The sequence below is a fragment of the Myiozetetes cayanensis genome, unplaced genomic scaffold, assembly GCF_022539395.1.
Source record: "Myiozetetes cayanensis isolate MyiCay16 unplaced genomic scaffold, myiCay2020 scf7, whole genome shotgun sequence".
NCBI classification, from domain to species: domain Eukaryota; kingdom Metazoa; phylum Chordata; class Aves; order Passeriformes; family Tyrannidae; genus Myiozetetes; species Myiozetetes cayanensis.
This window is the reverse complement of record NW_026087964.1, coordinates 24,289,575-24,317,540: the sequence shown is the minus strand read 5'-3', so window position 1 is coordinate 24,317,540 and position 27,966 is coordinate 24,289,575. Positions and strand designations below refer to the sequence as shown.

The 27,966-nt window shown below is 34.9% G+C and overlaps 1 protein-coding gene across 1 annotated transcript in view; it reads left to right on the top strand.

Moving 5' to 3' along the window:
- CHIC2 (cysteine rich hydrophobic domain 2) overlaps positions 1-27,581 on the top strand; it is a 29,828-nt gene extending 2,247 nt beyond the window's left edge. Inside the window, exons 2-6 of the mRNA XM_050337855.1 lie at positions 3,590-3,644; positions 3,788-3,943; positions 17,266-17,322; positions 17,489-17,548; positions 20,402-27,581. Of these exons, the coding sequence (XP_050193812.1) occupies positions 3,590-3,644; positions 3,788-3,943; positions 17,266-17,322; positions 17,489-17,548; positions 20,402-20,452 (379 nt within the window). The 3' untranslated portion in view covers positions 20,453-27,581. The remainder of the gene's footprint in view (positions 1-3,589; positions 3,645-3,787; positions 3,944-17,265; positions 17,323-17,488; positions 17,549-20,401) is intronic.
- The last annotated feature ends 385 nt before the right edge of the window (positions 27,582-27,966 follow it).

Below are 27,966 nucleotides of genomic sequence, written 5' to 3'. Positions count from 1 at the left end.
TTTACCGTTACTTGATTTCATCCAACAGATAATGGAAGTGTGTCAGAGTATTTTCTAAACTGAGTAGTTAAAAGCAATTAAAGGAAAGCAGGTAAATATTATCCAAAGAAAACATACAAAGGCCTTGCCTTTCCAGGATATGGGGCTTTTGGTTAGCACTAAGAGTTTTCTCCTTAAAGTCACTGTTTGGAGCATGCTGCTGACAATGCTAATTTTTTTCTAACATTATTTTTTGAATATTCGGTTAAACTGTTTTCACACCAGCAGAGTTTAGATAGCTTGGTAGACAGTAAGAACATTTCACTTAGTTTCTGATAATTTGAGGTGATCTCTTCTAATGGCAAGAAACTTGAAAACTGAGAAAATATAGATCCTTACTTACAACTGAACTGAAAGTCCAAGGTATTTCACATTTATTTCTGAAATTGTACTATGGTAGCAAGGGAGGTACATGATGAGTTTGCAATCATGAAGACAGTATTTACATGTTTTTCAGTGATTGTTTTCCTGTTCCTTGACCAGTTGAGACATATATGCCTTATATATAGCAGACTGCATTAACTAGTAATGCTGGATTTCTTAGTCTCTTGCAGTGCTGGAATGATGGAGAGCTGTTGGGATGTGCTGATGAATGCCTTTCTATGCTATGTGTTGTTATGTTGATGCAAGATAACTTTTTGTAGGGGGAACAAAACCTCACAAAAGATATTTTCACCCAAGTCAGTTTCTTTAATATTAAACTGCAGTTTCAACCTTATACTGTATCGAGGACATATGAGTGAAAGAAGGGCTATGTGAGAGTTATGGAGTGTATTAAGATTTGTGGAATATATATTTATTTTGTAAGGGTTGGGAACATAGAGTTGAGAACAATGAAAAAAATGGTTTAGTGTCCCCATAAGAGAGGACAAAGAGGAAGAGGATGGTATGTGTCAGTTTTTTTGTGTGAGGAAGATCTGAACTGCAAACTGAAATAAGGTTACAAATTGGCTGTGCCCTGCATTGTAAACTTCTGTACTTTGAAGTTTCCACCTCTCACCGTTTCTTCCCCCGCTATACATAAGGGCAGGAACTCATCTGAACCTTTCAAGCAGAGTCATGTTCAAGAAACACTTTTTCAGGTCCGGGAAGGTTAAAGGAAGTACTCATGCACGAGGTGAGCATGGATCTGTTGAAAGCACAATGTAGAGTGGGAGAGGCATAGAGCAAGCAGAGAAGAGTGGGTGTCACTGGAGATGCAGTATTGGCACATAAGAAATCTAGTGCTATAGTAGGACAGCTGTCTGAGGAAATGCATCTCCAAAATATTGATTTCCAGTGTTTGATTTTGAGGCATTTTTTAATGCTTTTTTTGCCAGAGCTGTTATGTCTTTACAATGAACGTGTAGCGGTGTTCTGTGAAGTTTCTAATATTTTTGTTTCCAAATTGCAGCTTGCAGTCAAGAGTGACAGTTCTGAGATCACATATCTACTTTCAATGTGTAGTATGGTTTGCTTTTAATGTATAGTGTCACCCCTTTTTACTGCCTGTGTATGGTGACAAACTGTAATGTGGAAAGCTCAGAATTATGTCAGTAGCTGGTTAACTTCAGTTTCATTGTCCCACCACGTATTCAACATTGCCACAAGCCTCAAGTAGCAACTCTTAGTTTATTTGCTTATAACTTTGACCAAGTGTAACAGCACTGACTGGAAGTTTCTGTGCTTTACTCTGCTTCAGTGTTTGCAATTTCAGATACCTCTAGAGCTTTTCCTGTAGAGGCGCCTTTGTTAGGCATGGCTTTTGCGATCTTCATGAATATTTGTTTGTGTTTAGTGGAGCTGTCAATATTTGACTACTTTTGGATCATACATTCACAAAACAAATCGCTTTGTTTCTGTCCTGCTGAGGTACCAGCAAATCTTTGGCATGAAACTGAGGAGGGTTTTCCCTGCAATTACATCTTTTTATGACTTAAGTGAGAACAGGGAGGCTTTCTTGTGCCTGTGACTTACCCGCTCATGTCTCAGAGACAAGGGCTTCCTTAGTATTCTGGGTAGAGGCTGAAATTCTGTCTCATCTCTTGGTCAAGGGCTCAGTTTCATTTTAGTTTACACCAGAAGCTACTTTGTCTGCTTCTGAAATGTATATGGGTCCAAGGGATTTTTTTCAGACTTTGGTTTCCACTTCAATTTACTGGTGATTTTAAATAGCTTAACCGATAGGGCATGACACTTTCTGACGTTTACATAACTTTTGCTTCAGCACTTAGTTTCACTCAGCAGTTTGGGGAAAGGGTGGATGTTCTTCCTGTGTTGGAGTAGTCAACAGAATTTTCAATGGTAGAGATATGTTTCCAGTAAGAATGAGTTTTCTTTGTTCTGTGTTGAAGTGGTAATCCTTGGCTGACTTTACCATGTCCTGTAATGACAGGACAATGGGCAATGATCTTGAACAGAAAGAGCACAGATTTAGTTTGTATATAAAAAAGACTCTTTCTGTGTTGAGTGGTGAGACATTGGAATGGGTTGCTCAGAGAAGTTGTGGATGTGCCATCATTGCAGGTGTTCAAAGTTCAGTTGGATGCAGCTTTGAGGAACTTGATCTAGTGACAGGAAGGTTGGAATAGATGACCTTTGGTCCCTTTCAACACAAATCGTGCTATGTTTCTACAACTGGACTGCCAATATTCAAGTCTTGAGCAGTTTAGTTTCTGATTTGTGTTGTTTGTAGTATATGATAGTAAGACTGCTCTGGTTTATATTCAGAGGTTTATTAATTACAACGTATATTTTCCACTGACTGCTGTTTACCAAATGACTGGCCAGTCATACAGTTTTATTCATGACTTATTAGTTTGTGTAGTCCGTATTAGAAGTTATGGCCCAGTCCAGATGCCAGAAAACATTCAGGTTTTCTCTGAGGGTCATCCGTTCATGAATCAATCAGGCAACTGTAAGGTAGAAAACATTTTTTTAATAGACAAGCTGAAACTCTTCTGGTCTTTAGATCTTGTGAAACCTGGAAGATTCAATAACTCTAGCTCATTTCAAACTGCTTCATAACTTTTACATTCATAGTTAGTATGTTTCTTTAAAATTAGTTATAATTTAACCCAGGTTTTGTTACATAGTATTTTGTGTTCTGAAACTTACTATGTATTTCTTTTCTGAAAAACAAGATGTTTTGTTTTTTTAAGCTTAGAACAGTTATTTAGCCCTGGATGAGCTTTTCTTCAAGATGCATCTGTATTGGTGCAGGAGGGAGGTGATTCAAATTGTGCCCTTAACTTCCCCTTTCCCCATAAGTACTTCACTTTCCTCACTTTCCACTATTGTTTATAGATTTTGCTGAGTTTGGGGAAGAATCAACAGTATCAAGAGAACTATGAGAAGAAACTATAGGCAAGATGGATTTCAGTCTGTGTACAGTGGTGGTCTTTTGTCTGTTAGGATAATTTTAGGAATTACTTTTGATAACAAGTATTGTTTCCCTGAAATAAATGCTGTTGCTGATACAGACGCTGAAAGTATAATGAGGTGCTTGTAATCTGTGGCATGGATTAGGATTATTTATAATTTTGGTATGATCTTAATTTTGTTTTTGCAGGTTTGGACTAAGCAACAAATTTGAAGCAGAATTTCCTTCATCTTTAACTGGAAAAGTGAGTATCTTTGAATGGGAGCTTGAAATTGGAGTTAAGATTTTATTACAAAAACAAGTGTTCCAAGTATGGACTGCTGTAAAGGTAAAAAATTTCACTGCTGGAGTACTAGTTTGTTTTTTGTTCTTTTCTTTCCCTTGTAGGTTGCACCTGAAGAATTTAAAGCCAGCATCAGTAGAGTTAACAGTTGTCTTAAGAAGAATCTTCCAGTTAATGTACGATGGCTACTATGTGGATGCCTTTGCTGCTGCTGCACTTTAGGTTGTAGTATGTGGCCAGTTATCTGCCTCAGTAAAAGAGTAAGTTGAATTGTTCATGTAATTTTTGATAGTTACAATTGTACTGGCTTTATTCTCATTTTGATTTACTTTCTGTATTCCTCCTCCACCATTAAAAACTTGTGCTAGAACTTACTTAAATCAGTTGTATTTCATACATTTTGGTATCAGTTGTCTACCATACTGGTTAAAGTTTCAAAAGATAGGACTTCAAAAGTTAGGACTTTGAGCTTATAACTCAATGAGAGGTAGTATAGCTGAATATGTCTCCTAGAACCATCTACTGTACATCCCTTCTTGTTATTGAACTAACTTTCAGCATGTTTTTAATAGCTGCATCTTCTCTGTGATGCACTGAGATTATCAGCATTTGGCAGTGATTGAGTGACAGGTTGTTTTTGAGAAGCTTCTGATTACACTGCAGCCCAAGTAACCATATGTTTTTATTTTAAAAGGCTGTTTTAAAAAATGATAATTGATATTTCTTTTTGGCTTTTCCTTTCAAGTTGTGGATGAGTAAGATTCTTTTTTTTACATTAAGAACTTGAAACTAGCCTTTTGTCTGTGTACACTTGGCACTTAGTGTATTGTTCATAACAGAAGCTCATTACATGTGCCTGGTTTTTACTTCCTTTCCTTCAGTACAGTTAATTAGGCTACCCTCCCACCTCTTCAGTTTTTGTGTGTGTAAAAATTGTCTTTGACTAGTTCTGTTTCACTACTTTGCAAGAAGTCTTTGTGCCTCCCCATTGTTTCCTCACTATTTAGTATTGTTCATCTTTCCATTTCACGGCCAGGTTTGTATATATTCTCTCTTGTCCAATACCTCTTAATGCTACAGCTTTTGTACAGTTCAGTACACTAAACATCATCATGTTTTTCTCTTTAGAAGTCCTCATTTTATAGGGTCAATAAATCAAGGCATTCTAAAAAGTGTAGGGTGTAATTATAATAAAAACTTTGTATTTTTGTATCGTCTAACTTTCTGTGTTAAGATCTTAATGCTTAGTCTGTTTAAAAGATTATTTAAGTCTAGTTTTAACTGTATACAAAGTAAAGTAGAAAAACCTCCTGGTAATGTTGGTGTCTGTGGAGAAAAATAACAAAAATAATCAAAATAAAAATATTGGTGTCAGTGGAAATTATACCAAACATGAGGTTTCTGTCTTCAAGCTGTCACAAACTAGTTAGTCTACTGTAGCATGATTGTATATCCAATGCCCAGAAGTCTGCTAGAATAAATTAGAATCTGGTGATTGCTTCAACATGTTAGTTGGTGACTTAACTAGCTTGCAGAGAAGACCACCTTTACCATTCTAGGCCTGGTTCTGTTTGTTACAAGCACAAGGGAAGTTTGCGTTGCTACTGTCTGTGCTTAACTTCTAAATGAAGATGTTTCTGGTGCTCTGTAGTTTGACCCATTTTTCTCATATAATGGGTTGTAGCAGGAAATGATAGCAGGATGTAACTTGGTAGGGGCTGATGTTGCAAACTCTCATCTTCTAAACTGAGTCCTCAATCTATTATTAGAATAGGTTCACAAATAATCAACTTTTTATACACTGTTAAACAGAGTCAGAAAAAATACAAGGGCTTCTAGCATCTGGGGTCAGAAAAGAGCATTTGAAGCTGAGGAGAGAGGTTCTGTGTGGGAACCTGGTGGAGCAACAGTTAGAGAAGTTCTGTTGAAGTTTGTGTGGGATAAGGTAAAAGGGTAAGCTCCTTCCAAAAGGATAGATCTGAAAAAAACCCACAACAAATCTGAACCATGTATGCTTTGTTCAGCAGAGTTTAGAAAGAGGATAGTGGTGTCATTGTTGCTGTAATAAACAGACTGGATAAAGGCAGAAGTGTCTTGAAAAGAGAATTAACAGCAGGAGCATGGACACAGATTTGGGGCTGAAGTTCTGTGAGTCATCCTAAAGGTCTGGCCCATATTGTCAGTAAATGTTGTATTTTTCCTGTTAAATTAAGTACCAGAAGACGTTTAAGGACCTTTGCACCTTTTTCTGCACTTGGATATCCAGCATTACTGAAATTGGTCTTTGGACTCAAACGCCATATACGGCACAATGGCACTAGACATCAATGCCTATCTTTAGGCAGTTTGATTATTCCTCCAGTGTAAAAGTAATTTAATTCAATCTGGAGATTTCTGATCAACATCATTTTTCCATGTCAGCAGTTCAGCAAATGGATGTGTGCTTAGAGAGAACTCAGAACTTGGTGTCTGTTGGGCATCTGGAAGGTTAAATGTATATAAGAATTAATTAGCTTGTGTTCTTAAAGACAAAGTGAAAGAGAAAAGAGTGCTTATCCAAACTCTTAACTCTTAATCCTGGAAATGGGTGGGAAAGAATATTTTTTTCTGGTAGAGCAGGTAAGGAGAAAAGCTGTGGAATACATCTGAAGGACATATTTGGAAATTCTAGTATAGGCAACAAGCAGAGAATTTTTAATTGTTCTAGTCTGGGCTACTACTGAGAGAAAACCAGTGAAAAGTTACTGCCACTTGAGTTGCTTGTATAGGTATGGGAAGATTCAACTTTGTCTTAGTAGATAGACCCAGAGCAGGAAAATATCAAATTACATAAGTCCTTTAAATTCCTCTTACCTGGAATTACACGTTTTGTACCCTTTAAGATCTCAGTACTGAATTGCATCTACAAGCTTGTAAGATTTTTCTTTTATGCAGGACTTTCCATCAGTTTGTTGAAGTGCTGTGACAAGTGCAGGAAACTAATGATTTGTATTTTCCTAGAAGTGAGGAAAATGAGAGTGCATTACCTAGAGCTGCTCAGCAAATTGACAGCACTAGTAAATACCACCTTGTTCACCTAGGTTCCAATCTTTTGTTTGCTCAGTAGACTCCAGTAGAACTGTAACTTCATATTCTTCCACTAAAAAAAAAACAAACCTCATAGACTATTTTGGTTTGCTGCTAGTGTCACAGTTTTGCTGATGCATAAGACTAATGTATTCAGTATGAAGTAGTCACTAACATTTGAACTCTTGAACTGCTCATGTCTGACTTGAACTGTGTCTTGGAAAAGGCTTCTGTTGATCAAATGATCTTTCATGCTTTGACTTCCTTAGATCTCCTTCCATTGGCCAGACTCAACCATGAGAATAGTCACAACAGCCAGGATTCACTTTTTGAGGAAACATGTGCTTGTTTCTTCCCTATAATTTTTAGATACAGTGAATTATTTCCCACTGGTGCTCATACTGCAAACCAAGTATGACAAATGTGCAATAAAGAAAATGTTGCTTATTTTACAGTACCTGCAGTTGTCCGAGAAGTGTTACCCAGAGAGTTTTCATAGTTCAGTCCTGTCCTAAGTGATACCTAATGAAAGGCCAGTTACTTGGAACTGATTGGTGTTATATCCTTTGCTGCAGTGATCACAAAAGACTCCTAAGACTGTACAATTAGAGTTTGATTTCTGAAAGCAGGGTGGGAGTGTTCCCATCCTGGAATTCGTGTAGATCATGTTTTAATTGCACAATAAAAATGGGCAAGCCTTCATCTTTGCTCTTTTCTACTGAAATAGAAGACTAACGAATTTGTTTTGTGGAATTACATCTACAGTGAGCTAGCAAGTGTGAGTGTTTCTCAAGGAGTTTATTAATGAAACAACAGTTTCAACTGTACAATTGCTTACTTTTAATATAGAAGAATAATTTTTCTCAGAATGACCAATTAAGAAATATCTGTTTTGAAGAGTCTGAATCAATCTACAATACTCTTAAATTCCTATGGTGCTTTGCAGCTCTTTTTCAGAGAAACATTTTTAAAGTTCATGTAGACAAAATGAAAAAAGCAGCTTCAGAGTTTGTAAAGTTAGAATAATTTTCTTAGTCTTTCTCTGTATTCTGTATTTTTAATGCCTTTTATTGACTTTTTAAGTTCTAATATGGGAATGTTATCACAAATGTAAATAAGATTTTTGAGATTACAGACAGTTATTGAAAGTTTGTGTATAATGGGGATACGTGCTTATTTTTGTCCAGTGAAAAATAAGGTAATGGTTTGTCTCCTTTAAATCATCAGGTGCTTCAAACTAGGAATTTATTAAGTCACAGACATTTTTAAGCTTAATTGTGAATTATATCACTTTAATGTGTTTCCATGCAATGAAAGCCTTCCCTTCACTGAATTTTTCTTTTCAGTGCTTTGTTCAGTGCTAGTTTTGGAAGTCTTTGTACAGTGTTGTTTCCTTTCTGTGTTTGCATCGAGGTATTTGAGAAAAAGCCTGCTACTCTTCACCAGTAAATAAGTGTTTTATTTGATTCAGTATCTTATCGCCTCTCTCCTTTTATGTGGTATTGATTTGATTTTATTGAATAGAAGCTGCAAGAAAGTTGCAGAAAGTACAGTCCCTCATTTGCAGATCTAGATCATCAATGATCTTCAGCAGTTTTACTCATAGATTGCACCATAGTTTCTGGGACAAGTTCCAGATTGTACAAGTGAACATTAAGTCTTTTAAGTTATTGTTCTTTAAGTAAAATGAGTGTGAAATTATAATTCAAAAAGCACTGCAGACTGAGGTGCCCATTTGAAGCCACTTTTCAAATGAATTGGCACTCATTTTCAGTATTAACTAAATGCTGTAGTTCCTGATGTGTAAATAGGATATATAATTTCAACAGAAACAGTAACAATGAAAGCTATGATAGAATTGCAGTACTGCTAGATTTTTAAAAGCTAGTATTGTACAAGTAAATTGCATGTTTCAAAAGCTTTATGGACAGTCTCTTAAAATGAATAGAATTAGATATTTAGTAGTGATCTCTATTAATAGTTTCAAGAGCTGCTTGTTTGTTTGTGAATTCACACAAAGCTGATGAATGCTACTTAAGCCTCATCATTAGTTGTCACTTAGCAGTTCACATCTTCAGACTGCTGTATAAACATAAGCTAATTACAATGTCCCAAGTATTGATTAAATTAAATATGTGGTGGAGGAGCTGGAATGAATTTTCTTAAATACAGTAGTCTTGCTTGTCAGTGGATGATACTGATGTTAAAATACATTACCTCAGTTTATTGAAGCTATGAATACATTACATTTGTTTTCAAAACTGAAGAAAATGTATATTTTTCTCTTACGCCTCTCTGCAAGGGACTTTGCATTGGAAATACTCTTAATAGCCTAATGTTTTTCTGAGGAGTTCCACAAGGCAATTACATTAGACAGAGGGTGCCTTGCTTTTGAAGTCTCTATATGACAATTCACATTGTAATACAGTTTGGAAGAATCTTTAAAATTGTAATATTATGTTTATCCTAACCAGAGCTCATGTCATCTCTATGTTAGCTCTAGTCAACTTATATTAAAACTTTTTAAAAAGTAGAACTTGTATATACCAAATATTCATTCTTTACCATTGTCTTCAAATGCATTCAGAGGTCCTTTTTTATTTATTCATTTATTAACTATGAAACAAAAACTTTAAAAGAATCAGAAGATTCAGACCTGGTATATTTTGTTTTAGAAATTATTCACTATAATTTTGGTCAGAAGAGTCACTAAACTTCAAGTGACAAAGCTTGTAGAACAATCTAGAACTGAAATCATCATGTGGATAGCTATGTGGTAATTTTTTTTCTACATCTGAAATCAGATGCTCCTTCAAAGCACCCTCCAAAAGTTCATCAGATTTTCATGTGTTTTCCTAAAGGGTATAGTAGTGAGTTGGTGCATAATGAGGTGTAGGAGCAGCAAGTTCTACCATGTCTTTTAATTTGCAGACCTGCTTGGTGGAGGACAGGGCATTAAGACTGGCATGAAGAATACTTACAAATATAAGTAGATCACAAAATATTAGTTTGTTTCTTTATAGATCCGATGCACAACGACCTTTAGCAATTAAAGAATATGTATTCTGAAGTTAAATTTGTAGTTTGATTTATTCTTAGTTATGGATTTTATATAAATTCTAAATGTAGCGTATCTCTGGTATCTAAAGGGAATATTTTAAATGTTATTTAAAATTTAATTGCATTTGTAATCAGAATTACATCTCTGAACATTTTAATATTAATCAAAATAGTGCAGGTGAAATTAACATTTCCATGTTGTAACCCCTTTTACATTGTGATGGCTAAGGTATATAAAGGGATCATGCAGTGGTTTGGGTTTAATATTGCTTTTTATATTGCTCTTCCTGTCCAGCTTGACATGTTTCTGAAAATATTGACATGAACTAGCTGAAATTTGCATAGGGTTGTTTTGAAACAGCATGCTGAGAATGGTGTAGATAGTTGTTAGATTTGGAAATCAGTTTAGGAAGGAACATTTTCAGGATTCTGTCTTTAGCAACATATAGGTGATGCAAAATGGGGAGCATATGCAAACACTGTTGAGGAAAGAATTAGAAGGCAAAATTACCTGCAATCTATATGATAAAATTAAAATAAGTAGAAAACACTTACTGAACAATAGCTCATTAGACAATGGTACTGTAAAATAAACATAAAAGTAGAATGGAGCTTTGGCAAGTGTGAGGTAGTGGCACACTTGGGCGCCTCTTCCCTTGACTTTTCTCAAAGTAGCCTAGGTCTGGAAAGTATTCACTTTACCACTCTATTAAACAAATCAGAGTAAAATATTATTTTCTGCCTAAGTGTAGCATTCTCAGTAACTCAAGCACTATATAGAAAGGAAATAACTTGTTATTTAACAAAAAAATGGTAGTTCAAGAAATATTACTACTGACAAAACAGTTGGGAGGGTGAGGAGGGCAGTTCTACAAAAGAGAAGGTGGAAGGAGTTAATGAATATTCTTCTGCCATACCAAATATGCATGTTAAAGTGACCAGGTACTTCTAATTTTGTAGCTCATAAAAATAATTTTTGCTGAATTTGGAACAATAGTGATGATGGAAAATATTTCTTTTAAGTAGCCAGATTTTTTTCTAAATTGGTTAAGTAGCTGCAGATCAACTTGGGATTCTGTATTTTTCTGATTCAGTCCTAGATGGACAAAACACTGTAGAGGCTGTCCTTTTCAGAGGGATCATTCAGCATGCACACTAGTGAAGTGTTGGATTTTACAGGGTCTTCTATGGAGTTATTTTGTTAAGTTGTGCTGCCTTTCAGTCTTTCTGGCCATGTAGCTTCTCTTCCATTCTTGGCTCCTTAGATACTCATAACAGCAGGAGTCAAAGGAGTGTTCCTAGGAACTGGTGCTTTATAATTTGTACTTTTAGGGAGGCCCCTGGCAGGCTCTGGGTCTGCATTGTGTAACAAATCATAGGCATTACCAGAATGCTGCAGGCACTATGAGTGTTTCGGAGGTTATGAAAACTTACTGATATAGATGTAAGCTGTTCCCTGCCAGCTGGCTTGAAGTGAATGAGAATATTTCTGGGCACAGTTTCATTTTTTAATAGAGATGTAACCTGAGATCCTTTAGTTTTTCCACCTACACTGGTCTTGAACTATGTTACATAGCATACTGCTGGATGTTTTGGAAATAAATGACAGTGACTGAAGTTAACATCTCTGTAACCTTAAAAGAGAAGATGGAGGTGGAATTTTCATTAATGTTCATTTTAAATTTCCCACAGAGAGTGACATCAGATGAATTACTTGATGGAGATTTGATCCTATTTTCATCCATTTTATATGTTCATTTTCTGTGGCCTTTTCTGTGAGAATATCCTTCAACAGGAGGTGGATGCTTTAGATCATCATAGCCAGATTTGAATAATTTGTTTGGAAGGATTGGAGCTTCATGGGTTTTATTTCTTTGGAATGACACTCAGAGTTAGAGTTTAATCCTAGAATAAAGGAGTTACTAATCTTAATTTACTAGTCCAAGTAACAACATTAATTATAGTCCTGATGTTTCATGGGTCAATTCAACATCTGTCTGTGACATGTTTTTCCACATCTCAATTAGGCCTTCTTGAGGAAAGTGTGTTAATTTCACCAGGGTCAAGACTATTTCTTCCACAAGGCTTCTCTATACATGAAGTTTTCACAATGATTGGCTCTAGTCACTGTCATCGCATCACAGAAAGTAGCTAGCAACACTTACTTGGTGACAGCTCCTATTGGACAGCTTAAATACCAAGTTAGCATCTTGAGTGTTTTGGACTTTCTACAGTTGAGAGGAAATTTATATAAACTTGTAATCATCTTCTAGGAACTTTCCTTGGTAATTTCTCTCTGTTATGTTCTTCTGTTGCAGACCAAGATGACTTTGGAAAATACTCGTCTAGTATCTGTCAGTACATTTGCTGATAATTAAATATCCTCTCCATTTTACTCCTGGATAATACCCATGAGGTGTATGTTTCTGTACACCTTCTCCATTCTCTACATATTTCATGGCTTTAGTGCTTTCCTAAACAGTCTAGGAATTTGAGAATCAAGGCAACCAGTCACTAAGGAATTGTCTTTGGCTTAGATGTTAAAAAAATATTACATGTTAAATAATGCTGAGCTTCTCTTTGTATCAGCAAACAATGTGGAAGAGACCTTTTCAGGAAGTAATTGGTCTGTTTTGGTTCATTAAGCTTTAAATTCATCTCTCTGTGATGTACCAACCCAGGGTTGAGACATGTAAAAATTAGGTCAGTTTATGGATGGAGTGTGGGACAATATCCTCAGGGCTATCCTTCAGAATGGGGAGTTTCATGAGGTCAATTTGATGTTGTCAGTTGTTCTGCTCCAGAATTCTGTGATTATATTTCTCTTTGCCTGATCAGTAACTGTGATCTCTGCTTTAGGTGGGATTCACTTTCTGCACAGAATAATTTATATGGTAAGGCAAGATGCAGCAATAGTAATCTTGTTGGACGAGGCAGTTATTTCAAGATCCTATAAAAAGCACCAGACTGTTTTTTTCCAGATATTCTTCAATCTGTTTAGTATAGGTTTCACTTGCTTTCTTGCACAGATGCTGCAGTGGCATCTGGGATGAGCACCCTTACAGTAGTCTAAAATAAGAAATATCCTAGTTACTAATAGGAGAGATGATGCAAGATCTGCATGTTCACCTATGTAGTTGTTCAGACACCTTTTCAAACTCCCGTGTGTGCTGGCGCAGGTATTCCAGGATGTAAGGATCTGAAATCAACTCAGGTTTCCCCTTTGACCTCTTTGCTTTTCACAAATAGAGAATTCCTCAGCGAGATGGGAATCTTACCAATTTACAGTTCATAAAGGGTTTACTTGTGAGAGCATTCAAGACAAGGACTTCATTAGCACAGATGTACGTAATTCAGTTATGTGTGTTTTGAGTACAGCTTTGGAATTTTTGTGGTACCAATATGGGCCTCAAAATTGGCTTGGGGGATATTCTGGCATGTTGAAAGTGACCACACAGTTCTGTGACTCAGTTGTCTTCTAACTTTCCATGTCATTGTTTGTGCTGATAACTAAATTACTTGGGTATAAATTTTGTAGTCAGAATGAATAGAAATTCCCGCTTCTGTCATTTCTCTGTTTAAATGAGTGGAGATAGTGTAGTTCAGACCTCTGATAGGATCCTTTGACTTTTCTCTGGTCACTCTTTCAATACAAATTCCAACCATGTGAGAATCAACAAAAGTCTGCTTAAAGTGTTCTCTTTGTATATTGAAATCTGAGCATAAAGTGTATTTGTTCAGGGCAATATTCAAAACTAATAATATTTGATTGTGGTGAAGTTTTGTATGAGGAATTTGAAAATCTCTTGCTATTTATTGTACTCATGTTGTGCTACATTTACATGTGTTTTCAGATGAGAAGTCAAAGATCAAATGGATATAGCAGGAGATTCTTCTGTTTTTCTCAGACAACTATGATTAAAATTGTTAGATTGTGTTGTTACTATCCATGTTCTTTCCTCACTTCATGAAGACAAAGGGAGGTACTCAGATCAGCAACGTTTTGGGAGTCACATAAGATCCTTTTGCTTAATATTGTACCAGTCATTTACTGGTTTGCCGCAGAAGTCGAGGGGCTTTGGCCTGTTCACTAGCGTAGTTTAGTGCAGTGTGTGTGTTCCAGGTCATGCACTGCAAGAGGGGTCCCTGTTGCTGTACAGCCTTCTAGTCCAGATTGTAGCTCTACATCTGGAATTGTAACCTAACTGCATTAGACACTTGCAAACATGTAACAGAAAGGTCTTGCTGTTGGTAATATATTCAATACTACCTTGTTTCTGCGTGAAAAGTTCATATTTAGGCTTGGAATTTTTTTTTTTCTTCCACATTAAAGGGAAACAATTTTTCTGAATCACGAGCAATAAGCATTGGTGAAAGTTTGTTCTGAGTTGGGCTTTTTTGGTAGTCTCATTTTTCAGAAGACACTGTTAGACATTAATATCTCTAAAGAATCATTATTTTACAGGAATGTTTCATTAAACATTGCATCTAGACAGTAGAAGAGGTCTATTTCACAAAATTCTGTGGATAGCATTAGAGACTATGCTTTTTTCATGAGGTATGTTACAAAGCATACTTTCTTATCATTGATGTGCTAAAAAGTACTTGAATTGCAGTTTTTACTTTGCTCAAATATTGGACTGGGTTTTAAAAGAAAATAAAATTTAAAAGCTGGATAGTATTAAATCTTCCTAATAAGCAAGTCTCTCTTCCACTTAATTTGTGCTTTTGTTGTGGCTAACAAATAATTTGTTGTATGGGTTTTTCTGTACACCATTGATAGAATATATAAGCTTGTCATCCTAGTGTGCTGAAAATGCTACACTCAAATCAAGTGTTCCCTTCTGGTTTTGTATATCCTCACCTGCTCCTCACTGTAAATCATTGAGATGTCAAGAGCAGTGATTAATTAAGCTGCACGTGCAAGTGCTTTTTTTCACCTGTCAAGTAGGAAGAAAACTTACTATAGTGAATTGTGTGATGCTGTTTAATTCATTTCTTTTTATTCCAAGCTCTGAGGTTTGCAGAAATATTTTACATTCTAATTTTCATTAACATTTCTGTATTGATAATACGGTGTGATTTGGGAGTTATGACTATCCCAGAGTATACTATAGGAAGCGTTATATTTAAGGCTCTGGGAAGATAAATAGTCATGGTCTTGAGGCTGCATGTATTTTTATCTCATGCTAGTCAAATGATTTTAAACTGTGTTATTTAAATAAACCAATTAATAGTACATAACTACCTATCGATTTCTTATTTATATGTATGTATTATAATACAGATGTAATTTTATTGGAATTTGAAAAGCTTGGATGTTTTTCACAGTCTTTGGGGCAAACAAATTAAATTGTATAGTGATCTTAATCTATTATTAAAAGGTCCTGGAAAGGAAGATTACAAGGTAGATTCAGGTTTTGAATCAGTTTTGCCATTGGTTTAGCAGCGGGTGGGCAGGCAGATGCCTGCTCAGAGTAGAACCTATTGCCATTTTTCACCATTGATAGAGTAGCCTTTCAGAGTCAATGAGCTCTGTCAATGTGAGCTTGTCAAGGCTACAACTTCATAGACCTGAGAGGCGGTTTGAGAGGTCAGCCCTTTTCAGGTTTGCTGTGATGCAAATGAACTTTAATGCTTAAACAACTATTGGAATTTTTATGTCTGCTCCTTGTTCTTTTTTCTTCACAAAGTCATTGACGAGACATTCAGTGCTTTTTAAATTGGAAGTTGCATTGTGCTAAAGACCTAGTACAGATTTACGGAGGGCTGAAAGCAGTTAGATCATGTTCTTTTCATGGTGCGATTAGAATCAAATCGATTTCCCTACAGCCTTCAGCATTCAGATGGCAATTTTAACAAAGCTTGGGGGCTAGACAAGGGACAAAACGACTGAACTGAATGTTAATTACACTCTGCAGCCTTATTTTCTTTTGATTTGGAGCTGACTGGCAACTAAATTAACAAAAGTGTGACCATAACTGCTGCCCTATTTTCATTTAAAAGGAGAGCAGACTCTAAAAGGCTATCTTTACAAAGAAACAAGTGAGGTCTACTGATTATTGTTAAAGGGCACTGTCTTTAAAAACATAATAATAAGAATAACTCCAAAAATACTCAATTTCCAACTGATGTGATAAATTAGTCACTGGCACATCCACCTTCTGATAATTCCTTGACTTGTGCTTTTTAAAAGAAAACATAATAAAAAATTCAGTGTAATGAATACTCATAGATAGCAATGATCTAATTTTTAATCATGTGACCACAGTACATAGTTAGATGTGGTTCCCCACAACCGCCTCAGTATTAACCTAGAGACAAACTGGTTTTTTTCGAAAACCAGGATGTTAATATTTGAGAGGCAATTAATAAATTTTTGTCTAATTTTTATTTTACTTATTCTTGTTTCTCATGACAACATTTAGTTTGATTTGTAAAGGTCCGTTTACAGTACTAGTATTTTGTAGTAATAACAGCAAGATGCTCTCTCATCCTTTTCACTCACCCCTCTCCACCTTGTAAGGAAGCTGCAGCTGCACTAAGTTGTATTTGATCCTTGTCATTGCTCCGTCCTTTTGCACCTGCAGCTCTGTTAGTCTCATCTTAACACCTGGCACCATGAATTATCCTCTTTTTATTCACAATCTGTAGCAAATCCCATTTAGAGCTAAGCAATATATATTCTGGCCGTCAAATGACTATAAATGTCAGTATGTACTTCTCAAATGGAAATATAACTGAATAATTATACTCAAAATGCTGTGAAACTTTACAGCACAGAATTTCCTTTACTTTAAGCATACATAATCTTAAAAAGCTGTGCAGAACAGCTTTCAGGATTCCCTGTCTGAAGTGTCAAGTGTAGACAGTACTTGCAGTATTGTAAGGCAGTAAACCTTTGCTTTAGAATCCTAAATATTTGGTTTGGTCTTTATAAAAATCACATTAATTTGTGCAATTTACTGTAAGTTCTGCATTTGGTTTTTCAGTCTCTAAATCTAGATGTAAACATAACAAATTTCTCATTTAGAGTAGTGTGTATTTGTACTTGACCTACAGCATTGTGAAATAGTTTGCAACATTTTTGAGTTTAGCTGCTGACCTTAGTGAGTGCACTTAGACCACTGATACTGAGGGAGCAGCGTTCCTGCTTTTTGTACTTGGGTCACTTTAAAATTTCTGTGATTTTAAAATTATAACTGCCATAAGAACCAGACAGCATGTATACCAACAGTTTTTGTTCCAAAGTGGTTGAAAATAATTATCTGGCTGTCATAAAATGTTGTTTCTGTTCTAGCTACTATTTAATACTGGAGAAGTTCTGACAGTACTACAGACCACCCTGTACTCAGTCACTGTCCCGTACCTCTCTCCTTTTCACACAAAAGCAGCTGCAAAACAAAGTTTTTCTGAAACCAGTCAAGAGTAAAATTCTTTCTCATTTGTCTTCCAGACACGAAGATCGATTGAGAAGTTATTAGAATGGGAAAACAATAGGTTATACCACAAGGTGAGTGCCGCAGGGAGCAGCTTCGTACTGTTGGAGTTTGAATTGCACAGTATGGAAACAGATGCTTTTGTTGAACGAAAAATATGAAAGGTGGACAAATGGGCTAGTCTGTGTGCTGCAATAAAATACAGCTCATTTTTCTTCTTTTTCTTTCCTCCTTGTCTAGCTGTGCTTGCATTGGAGACTAAGCAAAAGGAAATGTGAAACGAATAACATGATGGAATATGTAAGTTAAAGGGCTGTTTTGTGAGTTTCTCTATTAAATGATCATTTATTTTGCTTCTGATCTTATTCTTTTCATGATTATTAATCAGTAAAGGTGTCAGGAGCTTAATCGCCTGAGTGCAAGGATTTTCTACGGTTCACAGATGCATGGTTTCATGTGCAGGACTGATTTATAAAGTTATGAATGACTTGAAAACAAGGCTTCACTGTGTTCTGAAAAATAATAAATTAATTGCCAAGATAAAATAGCTTGAACATGTGCTGATGGAGTGTGAAATTTTGGATGCTGTATAAAGAATAACCACAACTTTGGTTACCCAGCAAGTCAGATATGGCTATTTTATATAATGCTAATCAAGTCTAAAAGTATGGAAGAAGACCTTTCAACTAAGCTGTTGGAGCTTAAGAAACCTTTTTAAATTTTAACTGCCCCTTATCTCAACTATCTTGAAAGTATCTTTATCTCCAATTGGTGTCACCAAAATATTTTTGAGTCAATCTTAGGAGTTTTAATTTACTTCAGTCTTTGACTGAGACTCCATAAGCATCTCTTGGAAATATACAGTGAGAAGTTACGTGTGGTTTAAAATGAATGGGATTTCAGTTTCTTTAGCTTGCAACTTTCTTGTTCTTTTTTTGGTGCTTTTCTTATTTTTGTTTTCGGAATGTCTTGGAAGTGCATAGGATAGGAAGAAATTAAGCTGCTAAAATATGAGAAACATTAGAATTTCTATAATTTCTTTTAATGCTTTAGGAACTGGGCAATAAGGTGGTTAACTTTTTAAAAATAAGATTAGCTTTTGAGAAATATTTACTGTATTAGTTGTAATTGATCTGGGATCTTCCATTACACAGTACTCGGTCTATTCTTTGAAATAACAAAGTTATAATGCATATTAAAACTTTAAACATTATTAGACAGTTCAAAATAATATTAAAATGATCTTTATCTTTTAGTCTTCCCCTTATTCTTGTTTCTGCATTAGATCTTATTTCTAGCCTGAAATATAAGGTCTTAAAAATGCTTTTTTACAGAATGACTCTATTCAGTTCACTGAATAGATATTTTTGTAACATCTATTCTACCAAATTTTTGGGGTTAGATGCATGACTGTAACTGAAAACAGAATAAATCAAATTTCAGAAAGTAGACTTAAGCTTTACCTAAGTGGTTCTTATTTTCCTCAAAACTTTGTTTTTCTACAGAAAACACTGTCAAAGCCAATGGTCTCAGATTCCATTGAAAAAAACACAATGCAAGTTTGTAAATACTATGATCCAGCAAGTTTACACATGAATATTAATTTTAATAAATATAATTTAAAATCAGTTGACCTGTTTACATTAATAATATATATGCATGAACACATAGTTTTATGGGATAAAGGTCAAAGATTTTATTTTCAATTTGTGAAACATCTGGTATTGTTTTTGGGTATACTTAGTGAGAGAATTTTTACAAAACTTCACTGTACTGTTTTCTCACTTTCAGTGAACTGCTTCATTAGTCTGTTTAAAAACTGCCACTATTGTGTTTGTGATTTAATTTTAAATAATAAACACTTATCCTCATTTTTTTTTCCAAAACAGATGATTTAAATTAGGTTCTTGTACCCAAAACTTGGTGCTTTACTGAATTTGAAATTTACTGTTGTAGATGCTAAATTAAATAAATAATTCTAGAAAGTAAGGAAGACAAGATAGTCTTATACCTTTGGCATAAACACAGTGTTCAAGCTTTTCTTCTTGCTCCCTTTTTGAAACCTTTCCTGAATATCAGAAGCTCTGGTATGTCTGCAGAATCCAGTGGTTGACTCACGTCACTGATCAAATAAGTCCCTTCTGAATCTCTCAAAAAATAAATTTGTACACCTGATTGTACACATTACTTCAAAAGTGTTTGCCTTAGAAATAAAATCAGAGACTCATTTATTTGCTGGTGTTTGGTACGCTATCAGAGATAGTATTTACTTCCTAAGAAGCTCAGTTGTGTTCTCCTTTACGATCAAAACCATTCAGAAATAGTTTTTAACTTCTTAGAAAGGTGAGTTCCCCTTACAAGTAAATAAAATCCTTAGTTATGTTACCAAGTGCATTTATTTCTTTATTAATCAGATCATGCTGCTGTGTTAGGACTGTCTCTCTGAAGAAAGAAAATGCACAAGTGAATATTTTCTTTAAGCTTCCTATTTAAAGGAGGATAAATACTTGGATTGTGTTCTGGAGCAGACCCTATTATGTACTTAGCTCAGAAACAGGTAGTTTAAATTTGAATCGAGACCATAAGAATAATCATGCAAAAGTGTTAGTCGAGTTCTTGTTAACTACTTGCGCATTTGTAGATACGGGAGCTTTGCAAAACTTGGTACACTTTTCTATGAAGGTATTAAACTATTAACATGATTTAGAATCCTATATTAAGGGGAAACAATTCTAAAGTAAATGGAATTGCATGTGTAATTGAAGATTAACTTTTCATGCCTTGTGCCTTTTTAAAAATTTTTTCAAATGAATGCATTTATCTCTGTTATAATGTAATAAAGGAAACAAATTATGCTAAGAAATTTTTATGTAGTAGCTTACTTCAGTTCGTTTTTGTATGTTATGTGTCAGTAGACAAGCTTATTCAGTTAAATTTGATTGTTTAAGATTTTTGGGTTTCTACTGATGATCCCAAAACAATTTTCATACGTGACTTTTTCTAATGGTCTCCTACCTAAGACAAGCACTGTGATCTTTGGTTTTGTCACAACTTGATGCACTTAAAAAAAAAAAAAAGTAATATGAATTATTATTGTGATAAATAATAGGATTGCTGCCATCTCTAATATATTTTTGTTTTCTTTTTATACAGGTCATCCTTATAGAATTTTTACCAAAGACACCAATTTTTCGACCAGACTAGCATTTGATTTATTTATAGAGACTTATTCAAGTATGTTGTCTTTCCAATGGTGCCTTGCTTGGTGCTCTCCTGGTAGTGACATAGCATTGGTTCTACAGAGTCTTGTGGTGTTTTCATTCTTTTTTTTGTTTCATTGGTTGTTTTTTTTGGTTTCTTTTTGTTTTTGTTTTTTGGTTTTTTATAAGAACATGTTCTAAGTGCATTTAGTCAAACTCTGCTAATTTCACACAGATGTTAATTACTACTTAAGTTATTTTTACTTTTGCTACTTCTGTTTATTAATGTATCTTGATTTTCAAAGAGTCTTTTATATGTGTGCGCGCGTGTGTGTACATACATATATATATTACCATAAATACACAGCTGAAAATTATATACAAGTGAACAGGTATTTTTTTATCCCATTATGACACAACTGATTGACTGTACATTGTGTAAGTCCTTTTAGTTATTCATTTACATGCTGAAGTTCCTTCTAAGATATTCCTAAACTTCTGTCAGTGACTAGTCAATTGTAAATATTTTTATTTCTTTCTGGGATATTGGCTAGTCTCTTCCAGCAAAAGGAGATCAAATTCTTTTTGAGACTCTGCTTTTTGGAACCCCAATGCCATTGCATTAGTAGAAATCTCTGTGCTTTTCATGAAGAAGTCCTGTCAGCTGGTTCTGAAAAAGTTCGGCTTTGAAAGTTAAAAAGAAGCAGCAAGATGGAATTATTTTACTTGGATTAGATGACTCACTGAGAGAATTGCATGCATCTGGTTAGTAGAACTCAAGATCACGAAAATATATTAGTACTGCATTTTATGACATAGGTGTTTTAATTCAGTCTAATGCCATGTGTCAGCTTTATTCCTACTGTTTACCAGATCCTGTACACAGGGGTGCAGAAGGACTTGTTTTAGTAAAACTTATTGTCCAAGAAGACCTTTCAGGGGTTTTTAGTTTATTTTAAAACTACGTAAGCAGAAAAAGTTAATGAAGTATTCTTGAACAGTAGAGTTCCAGATGCAAAGGCCATTTAATAATCAAAGCAGGGTACACTGGGCAACAGTGGAATTTTAAATGTGTTAGACAGTTATTTATTGCACCCTTTTCTTTTGCTCATTTTGGTTTACAAAGCTTATTTTCTGTGCAAGTATAAGGCTTTTTTTTAGCTGGATATATGATGTATGCTTGGGTCAGGCTGGTTGTATTTTATTTCTTATGCTTATACCTTAGTTGTACATATCTTCACAATAAGTTTTGGGTTTTTTTAATCGCAACTCTCATATTTTAAAATTTGTTCCAGATGCATAAGATTACTGTACATGAACACTGATGTAAGTTAAGAACATGTTCCTTGTACACTTGTGGTAGCAAGCAATAATGTGAATATATGAAAAAACAGATATACTCTGCTTAATATTTGTATGAATGAAAAGTTGATACCACTACAAGAATAGTCTTCTCTTTTTAATCTTTTAAATACAGGTACCTTGATGCTGTGAACTATTTTTCTATGTCTTCAAAATATTTATTCTCTGTAAAATATTCTCTAGTGAGTATTATATTCCTGAATTGTTCATAGTAGGAGTGGTCTAGAAAGTTTTAAGTTTTCTTAAATCTAAGCCTTCTGTATCTGTTCCCAAAACTCATCCTTTGCTCAGCTTTCATCTATGGATTCCTGCTGTTCACTTTGAAAATAGCTAAGCTATGCTTTTTGTACAAGCCTACAAGTGTGTTTCTTTGACATGACAGAACATGATTTTTAATTAACAAATCCCAGTTTTGTAGCTTCCTCAGTCTTCTGGGTGCCACAATGGTTTCTCTCCAAAGTAACTGTTTATAATTCTCTAAAAATCAATTTCAGCCTCTTCTTTAGTATGAATCTGGGTCTGCAACATTTCTCCTCTTGCCCAGAAGTGTTATTTATAACGTCAAACTAGTTTTCAACCTGCAAGGGAGGCCAGAAATGTAACATTGATGGCAGCTGAGACTGGGGAGGTTGGAGGTCCAGAGGAGAGGTTGATATTGAACAGAGGTCATAACTGGTGATAAATTCCGATGACCAGAAATATATATTGATTTCTTTAAGTGTCGATTTTCAATAAAATAACATTGAAACATATGAAGTCTAGATTTTATCAAGATTTTCAGTTGACTGTACAGATAATTTGTGTCATGGGTGCAGTTTTCCACTGGTATGGAAACCTATCCTTCCACATAATGTGGATAGTTTGGATAGGGCTTGTGATACATTGTTAGTAGTGCCACATTCAGCGTGAGTTATTTGCCTTAGTTTACTACCCAAACTTTCCATGGCACATTCTGTGACACCACAGATACCTTGCCAGCAGCACCCAGACCCACTAACAGTACAGCTACTTTGGGCACAATGTGTGCTGAAACCAGAGCAGTGAATAGCATGGCTTATGAGTTTACAAAGAGTATCTCATTAGTAAAGGTTCCACATAAGTGGTAGTGTTGGTTAAGATCTCGCCTACTTTTAGGTGCATCAGCAGTCATGGGCTTGGTTAGCAGGCATTTCTGTATTTTAACTGTGACTTTTTCTTAAAGAACAGAGGTCCAAAGTAGAGCTTGGAGCAATTAAAAAGTTAAATCCCTTAGTAAGGAGGCCAGACTAATTCCCTCTAAAAGTATTTCTGATATTTTATTAAAACAGTGACTCGAGCTTAAAATACCATCAGGAAACTTGAGAAACTGCATATATAGAGATGCGTTTTATCTCAAAGGTGTTATTCTCCTGAAGAGGTAGTACACTCACCTAGTAAGAACATTATAAAACATTTTCATACAATCCCTTTCAATTCATTAATTACAGTGATGGAAATTGAACATGGCAGGAACTTTAATCAACTATTTAATGCCTATGGCAGTTGTCAGGATTTTCCTTTGATGTTGCTTCTGAAATACTAAATCTATTTACTTTGTGTGCTAGTGAGAAGACATACATTACCTTTTTTGTCTACTTGGCAAAGAAAGAAGTTGCACAGTTTGAACAGACCAGAAGCTGTAGTAGGACTTCCAGGACACAGCCTACACTTTGCTAAAATAAATATTATATTGTACTAACTTGTTCAGCTTCTTGCAAGTCAGCAATTCCTACCGATAATCTTACCTGTTTGAAATTTCCTTTAACAGTAAGAGTTAGATACTGAATTGATCTTAATCATTTAGCAAATGATGTTCACATTATGCCTGTTTCACCTTTAGCCTGAAAAATTAATGGTGAAGGCATCAATGACTCCCTGTGAAAGCTAATAATTATTTTTAGATATGGTGGCCTTTAACTGGTGAACAAAGATTTCTTTCTGTAGTATAATAGAAATAAATTCTTTTTAATCTTTTAGTGATAGATAGAAATAAATCTTGAGGGAGAAGGTCTTTGTCTGACCCTACATGAATAATTCTATAGAGCTCATCTATTGTTAAATAGCTGAGATTTGAAGTTTATACTGGGATTGGCAAATTTTACCAGAAATGAAAATGTTTATGGAGATAGGCTACAGGAAGTCAAGTAAATTTGTTGTAATAGCTCAGTAAGAGTAATTTTAATAAACTATTTATGCAAATCCAAAATTTCCCAATATCCAAATATCCCAAATTATACTTAAGTAGAATAGGTTGTAAAAACTTTTTACAGTACTTAGATGTAAATTATTATCTCTAAACCAATTTGTCAAATGATATTTTTTTGTAACTCTCAAGATCATGGTGTTTAAATGCTGTGTCTCTCATATATAGGCTTACTTAAAAGTTGGTTTTAATTTTTTTTTCCCCTAAAAGTCGTTATTTAGTCCTGAAGATTGTAGGGAAGAGCTTTAAAATGCAATTGGTAACTGCTTAGAAGCCAGAAGGAAAGGAAAAAGAACTTTTCTTTATTCCTTTCCCTCCACCCCCCACCCCAAAGACTTAGTTTTAAATTGGTCCCCTTGTTTTGGAGCCTAGCTTATGGTTTTTGAGCAGCTGGCAATAATGCAAATTGTCCACCGAAAAACCCCATTTGAATTCTGAACAATTTAAAGAGATCACTTTAATTGAAGAGGCAAAAGATATGTTAAGCAAAGAAAATCCCTGGTTCTTTTAAGTTCTCCCAGCACTGCTATTGAGTAATTAAAAGAAGGATCGTGATGACCCTACATTAGGTCAAAATCCAGATGATTTTGTGTAAAGGAAATACTCAATTAGAGAGGTCTCAGAGCCCCAAATGTCTTGGATTCAGAGTAGCAATTTATTAAGGGTAAGTGGCGCTGGCTAGTTTTGTATCCGTGACTAAAATAATTTATGTTGCTCTTCAGCAACCTTGCTTACAAAAAGAAAGCATTTCAGAAATAAGATCTGTATTCATCACTGCTAATTTGCTGTAATTTCTGTGCTTTTCCCTAAAGCCACATTGCATTTCCATCACAAACAGCTAAGTGTATGATCGTTATAATGCCTTTAATAGCCATATTGTAGGTATAAATATTAATTTCTCAGGGACTAATAGGAAATATGAAAATGGAGTTAATGAGCTGAATGCCTATCTGCATGAAGGCTTACTTTGCAAACATCACTCTAGAAACCTGATTGTAATATGCATGACCATTATGAATGTTATCAATATACAGTTACGAGAGCTTCTTTTATCCTGTATTATTAGGCTGCTGAATGTCAAAGTATGTTGGATAAGGATAAATGAAGGGTTTTTTTCTGATTTCGATGGAGTGATTATTTCTAATGGTGCTACCTTCTTAATTCCCATGTTTATTCTTTGTAAAGTTCTCTCTGAATAGGCTGGGTGAAACAGGGGATACTGATGTAATGAGAAAATAGTATCATACTTCTTAAGGAAGAGGAAAAACTTGAAGGGGAGAAGTATCCTAGAAGCAAAAAAAAATTCACTACTGGAAACATGCATTTATTTTTCATTAGTTACAGATATTCATTTGTGTTGTTTTGTTGGTTACAGAACTTTTCAGTTCATTAATTTTTGAACTTTCATCTTTTTGCACACTGATGTTTCAGTCGGTGTGGGCTGAATTAGAGACTGTTTTTGAAAATTTAAAAACGCCTGAAATCCTTGCATGAAACTTCATATGTTGACACTTGTGCTGGTGTATGTATCTCAACCACATGATACCTGGGTAATATATATTCTTTGTAAACTAGGTTTTACTGTTTTCATGGAAGTTGTCCTTTTAAAAAAGAATATTGCTTTGTTTAGCTCATTAATATTTAATTAAGATTTATTTTCTTGAAAAAAGATTCATAAATGCTTAGCTCCTCAGAATACAACAGACCATTAGGAACAGTTTAGTGAGGCAAAAGATAAAACATAGGAATTAGGAGAAGCAACACCCAAAAGCTTGAGTTTGGAGATTAGGTTTGGAGTTCTCTGAGTATGATGGAAAATAGTTTTGAACTGAATGAAACGGTATTGAATAATGCAAGTTAAGAAAAGCTAGCAGACCATTTCAGTAATTACGTAGACTGTGCTAACTTCTATTTTTTTATTTTAATGAGTGTGTTATTAATTTATTTTGGTTATGCTCTAGTTGATAGACAATTCTGCTATTATACAGAATAATACTGCAGAAGGTAAGCTTCCTTCTAAACTCAGTATCTCTTCGTTTGAAATAGCCAGGCCAAAACAGAATTGCTGATGAGAGCTGCGCAGTTAAGTGCAGAACAGTCTTTTCCTAAGCTGGAGCCCGTAATGCATTGCTAATTGTTTCCAAAGAAAATTCTTGACTTGTCCAGACAGCTCCTGTCATGTGACAGTACATCTAAGGTCCACAAGTAGGATCCAGTTAGTCCAATTTAAGTTCAGGTGAGTGAGAAAAACTTTTGTAGTTAGTTGTAGCTTTTATGGAGAAGGGAACCATTGACAAATACTCACTTTTCGAAGGCAAATAGTAGATTTTATGATGTTTATTGAAACAACATGCTTTTTTTGTTGCTGTTTTCTCCTAATTTATAACTTCTTCACTGGCAGTTACTTTGCCTTGTGTTGAAAACTAGACTTAGTAGTCAGCTGAAGATTTTTTTTTGTTACAGTGTTTTAGGTTTGTGAATCCATTTTATAAGTCACATTTAGGATTTTTTCAAAAAGTCGATATCCTAATGCAATATAATTGATATTTTTAGTGACTCTATGTTTAAACTGATATAAACATCTAACTCATCCACTCCAAGTGTTTTTCTCTGATCCTTTTGTGCTTGCAACAGGCTTCCTGATTTGTTAGGATATGTACCTACTGGTTAATGTTGTCAATGAACAGTTTGGTTCGGTGAGATAACAAGGAATGCAGAGTAGTTCCTGATTTGGAAAATGTAACTCAGATTCTTGTTTTCATAAAAGGTGGAGTATGGCAATCGGAATAGCAAACTAATTCCAAACATAAATTTGAAAGAGAGTAGTAAGTTGCAAAACAGTGCCTAAATGTTGTGTGCTAAATTAGACCTGTGTAATTCATGTTGCTTTAAAAAAATTGGCAGAGAATTGCGTCAGATTGTGTGCGCTTAGGAAAAACCTCTTAAACATATAAAACCGTAATGGTAAATAAGTCACTGAAAGGATGTTGCCTTTCAAGAGGGTGAACTGAAAACCCAGTATTCTGGAGTTAGAAATCCAGTTATGTTAAAAATCCATTTCAGGCAGAAATTATGTAAGCAATAATTTAACCTAGAACTGGATATTAAAGAAGCTGCTATTTACAGAGAGACTTGATGTTAATTTTGCCTGTTGAGCATCTCTCCTCTCATAAAGAGTTTAGAAAGATAGGGTTGCTGTGATTTCCACTGTTGTAACATTCCTCTTCAGATATTTTAAGTCTGGGTGAGAAACTAAAAGCTTACAAGCCAGTACTGTGTTGACAGGGTGCATGGCTTTGGGAGGAGAAAATAGGAAGAAAAGGACTTTTTTTAAGGCTGCACAATTGTATATATGCATATTTAAGAGTATTTAACCATGTCTGCTAAATTACTGAAGTTAATCTATTGTTGAATTATAGGATATTATTTAATGCATCAGCATTGTTTTTTCCTGACTTGACCCAGAATTGGAATGGACTCCAGTATAAATTTTTTTAAAGCATTTCTTAAGTTGTATGTATTATAAACTAATAAAATAATTGTTAATGTATCTACTAAGCCTTGATGTTTTTCATCTATTTTTTGGGGAGGGGAGTGGTAGGGAGTAGAAGAAAAATACAGAAAACTCTGAAAAACTCTGGCATATAGTGCAATGATCTCCTCTTATTTCCAGCTGATAGTTTTAGTCTAAATTGGTGGGGGGTGGGGGGGAAGAGAAAACGGTTTTGGATAATTTAGGTGACAATGTATGTGACTCTAGGACTGGAGTTACCCAATTACAAGCATTGCTTGCCTTAAGTGTTTCAAACTGGTTTTTCATCAAGTTCACATTTGGAGTTCTTGAAGCTTTTCAAACTCTAATGATAGTAGGATTTATTTTATGTACTGTCGTTCTAGTTGAATGGTGATGTTGAAGCTGTTTGTACACTTTTTTT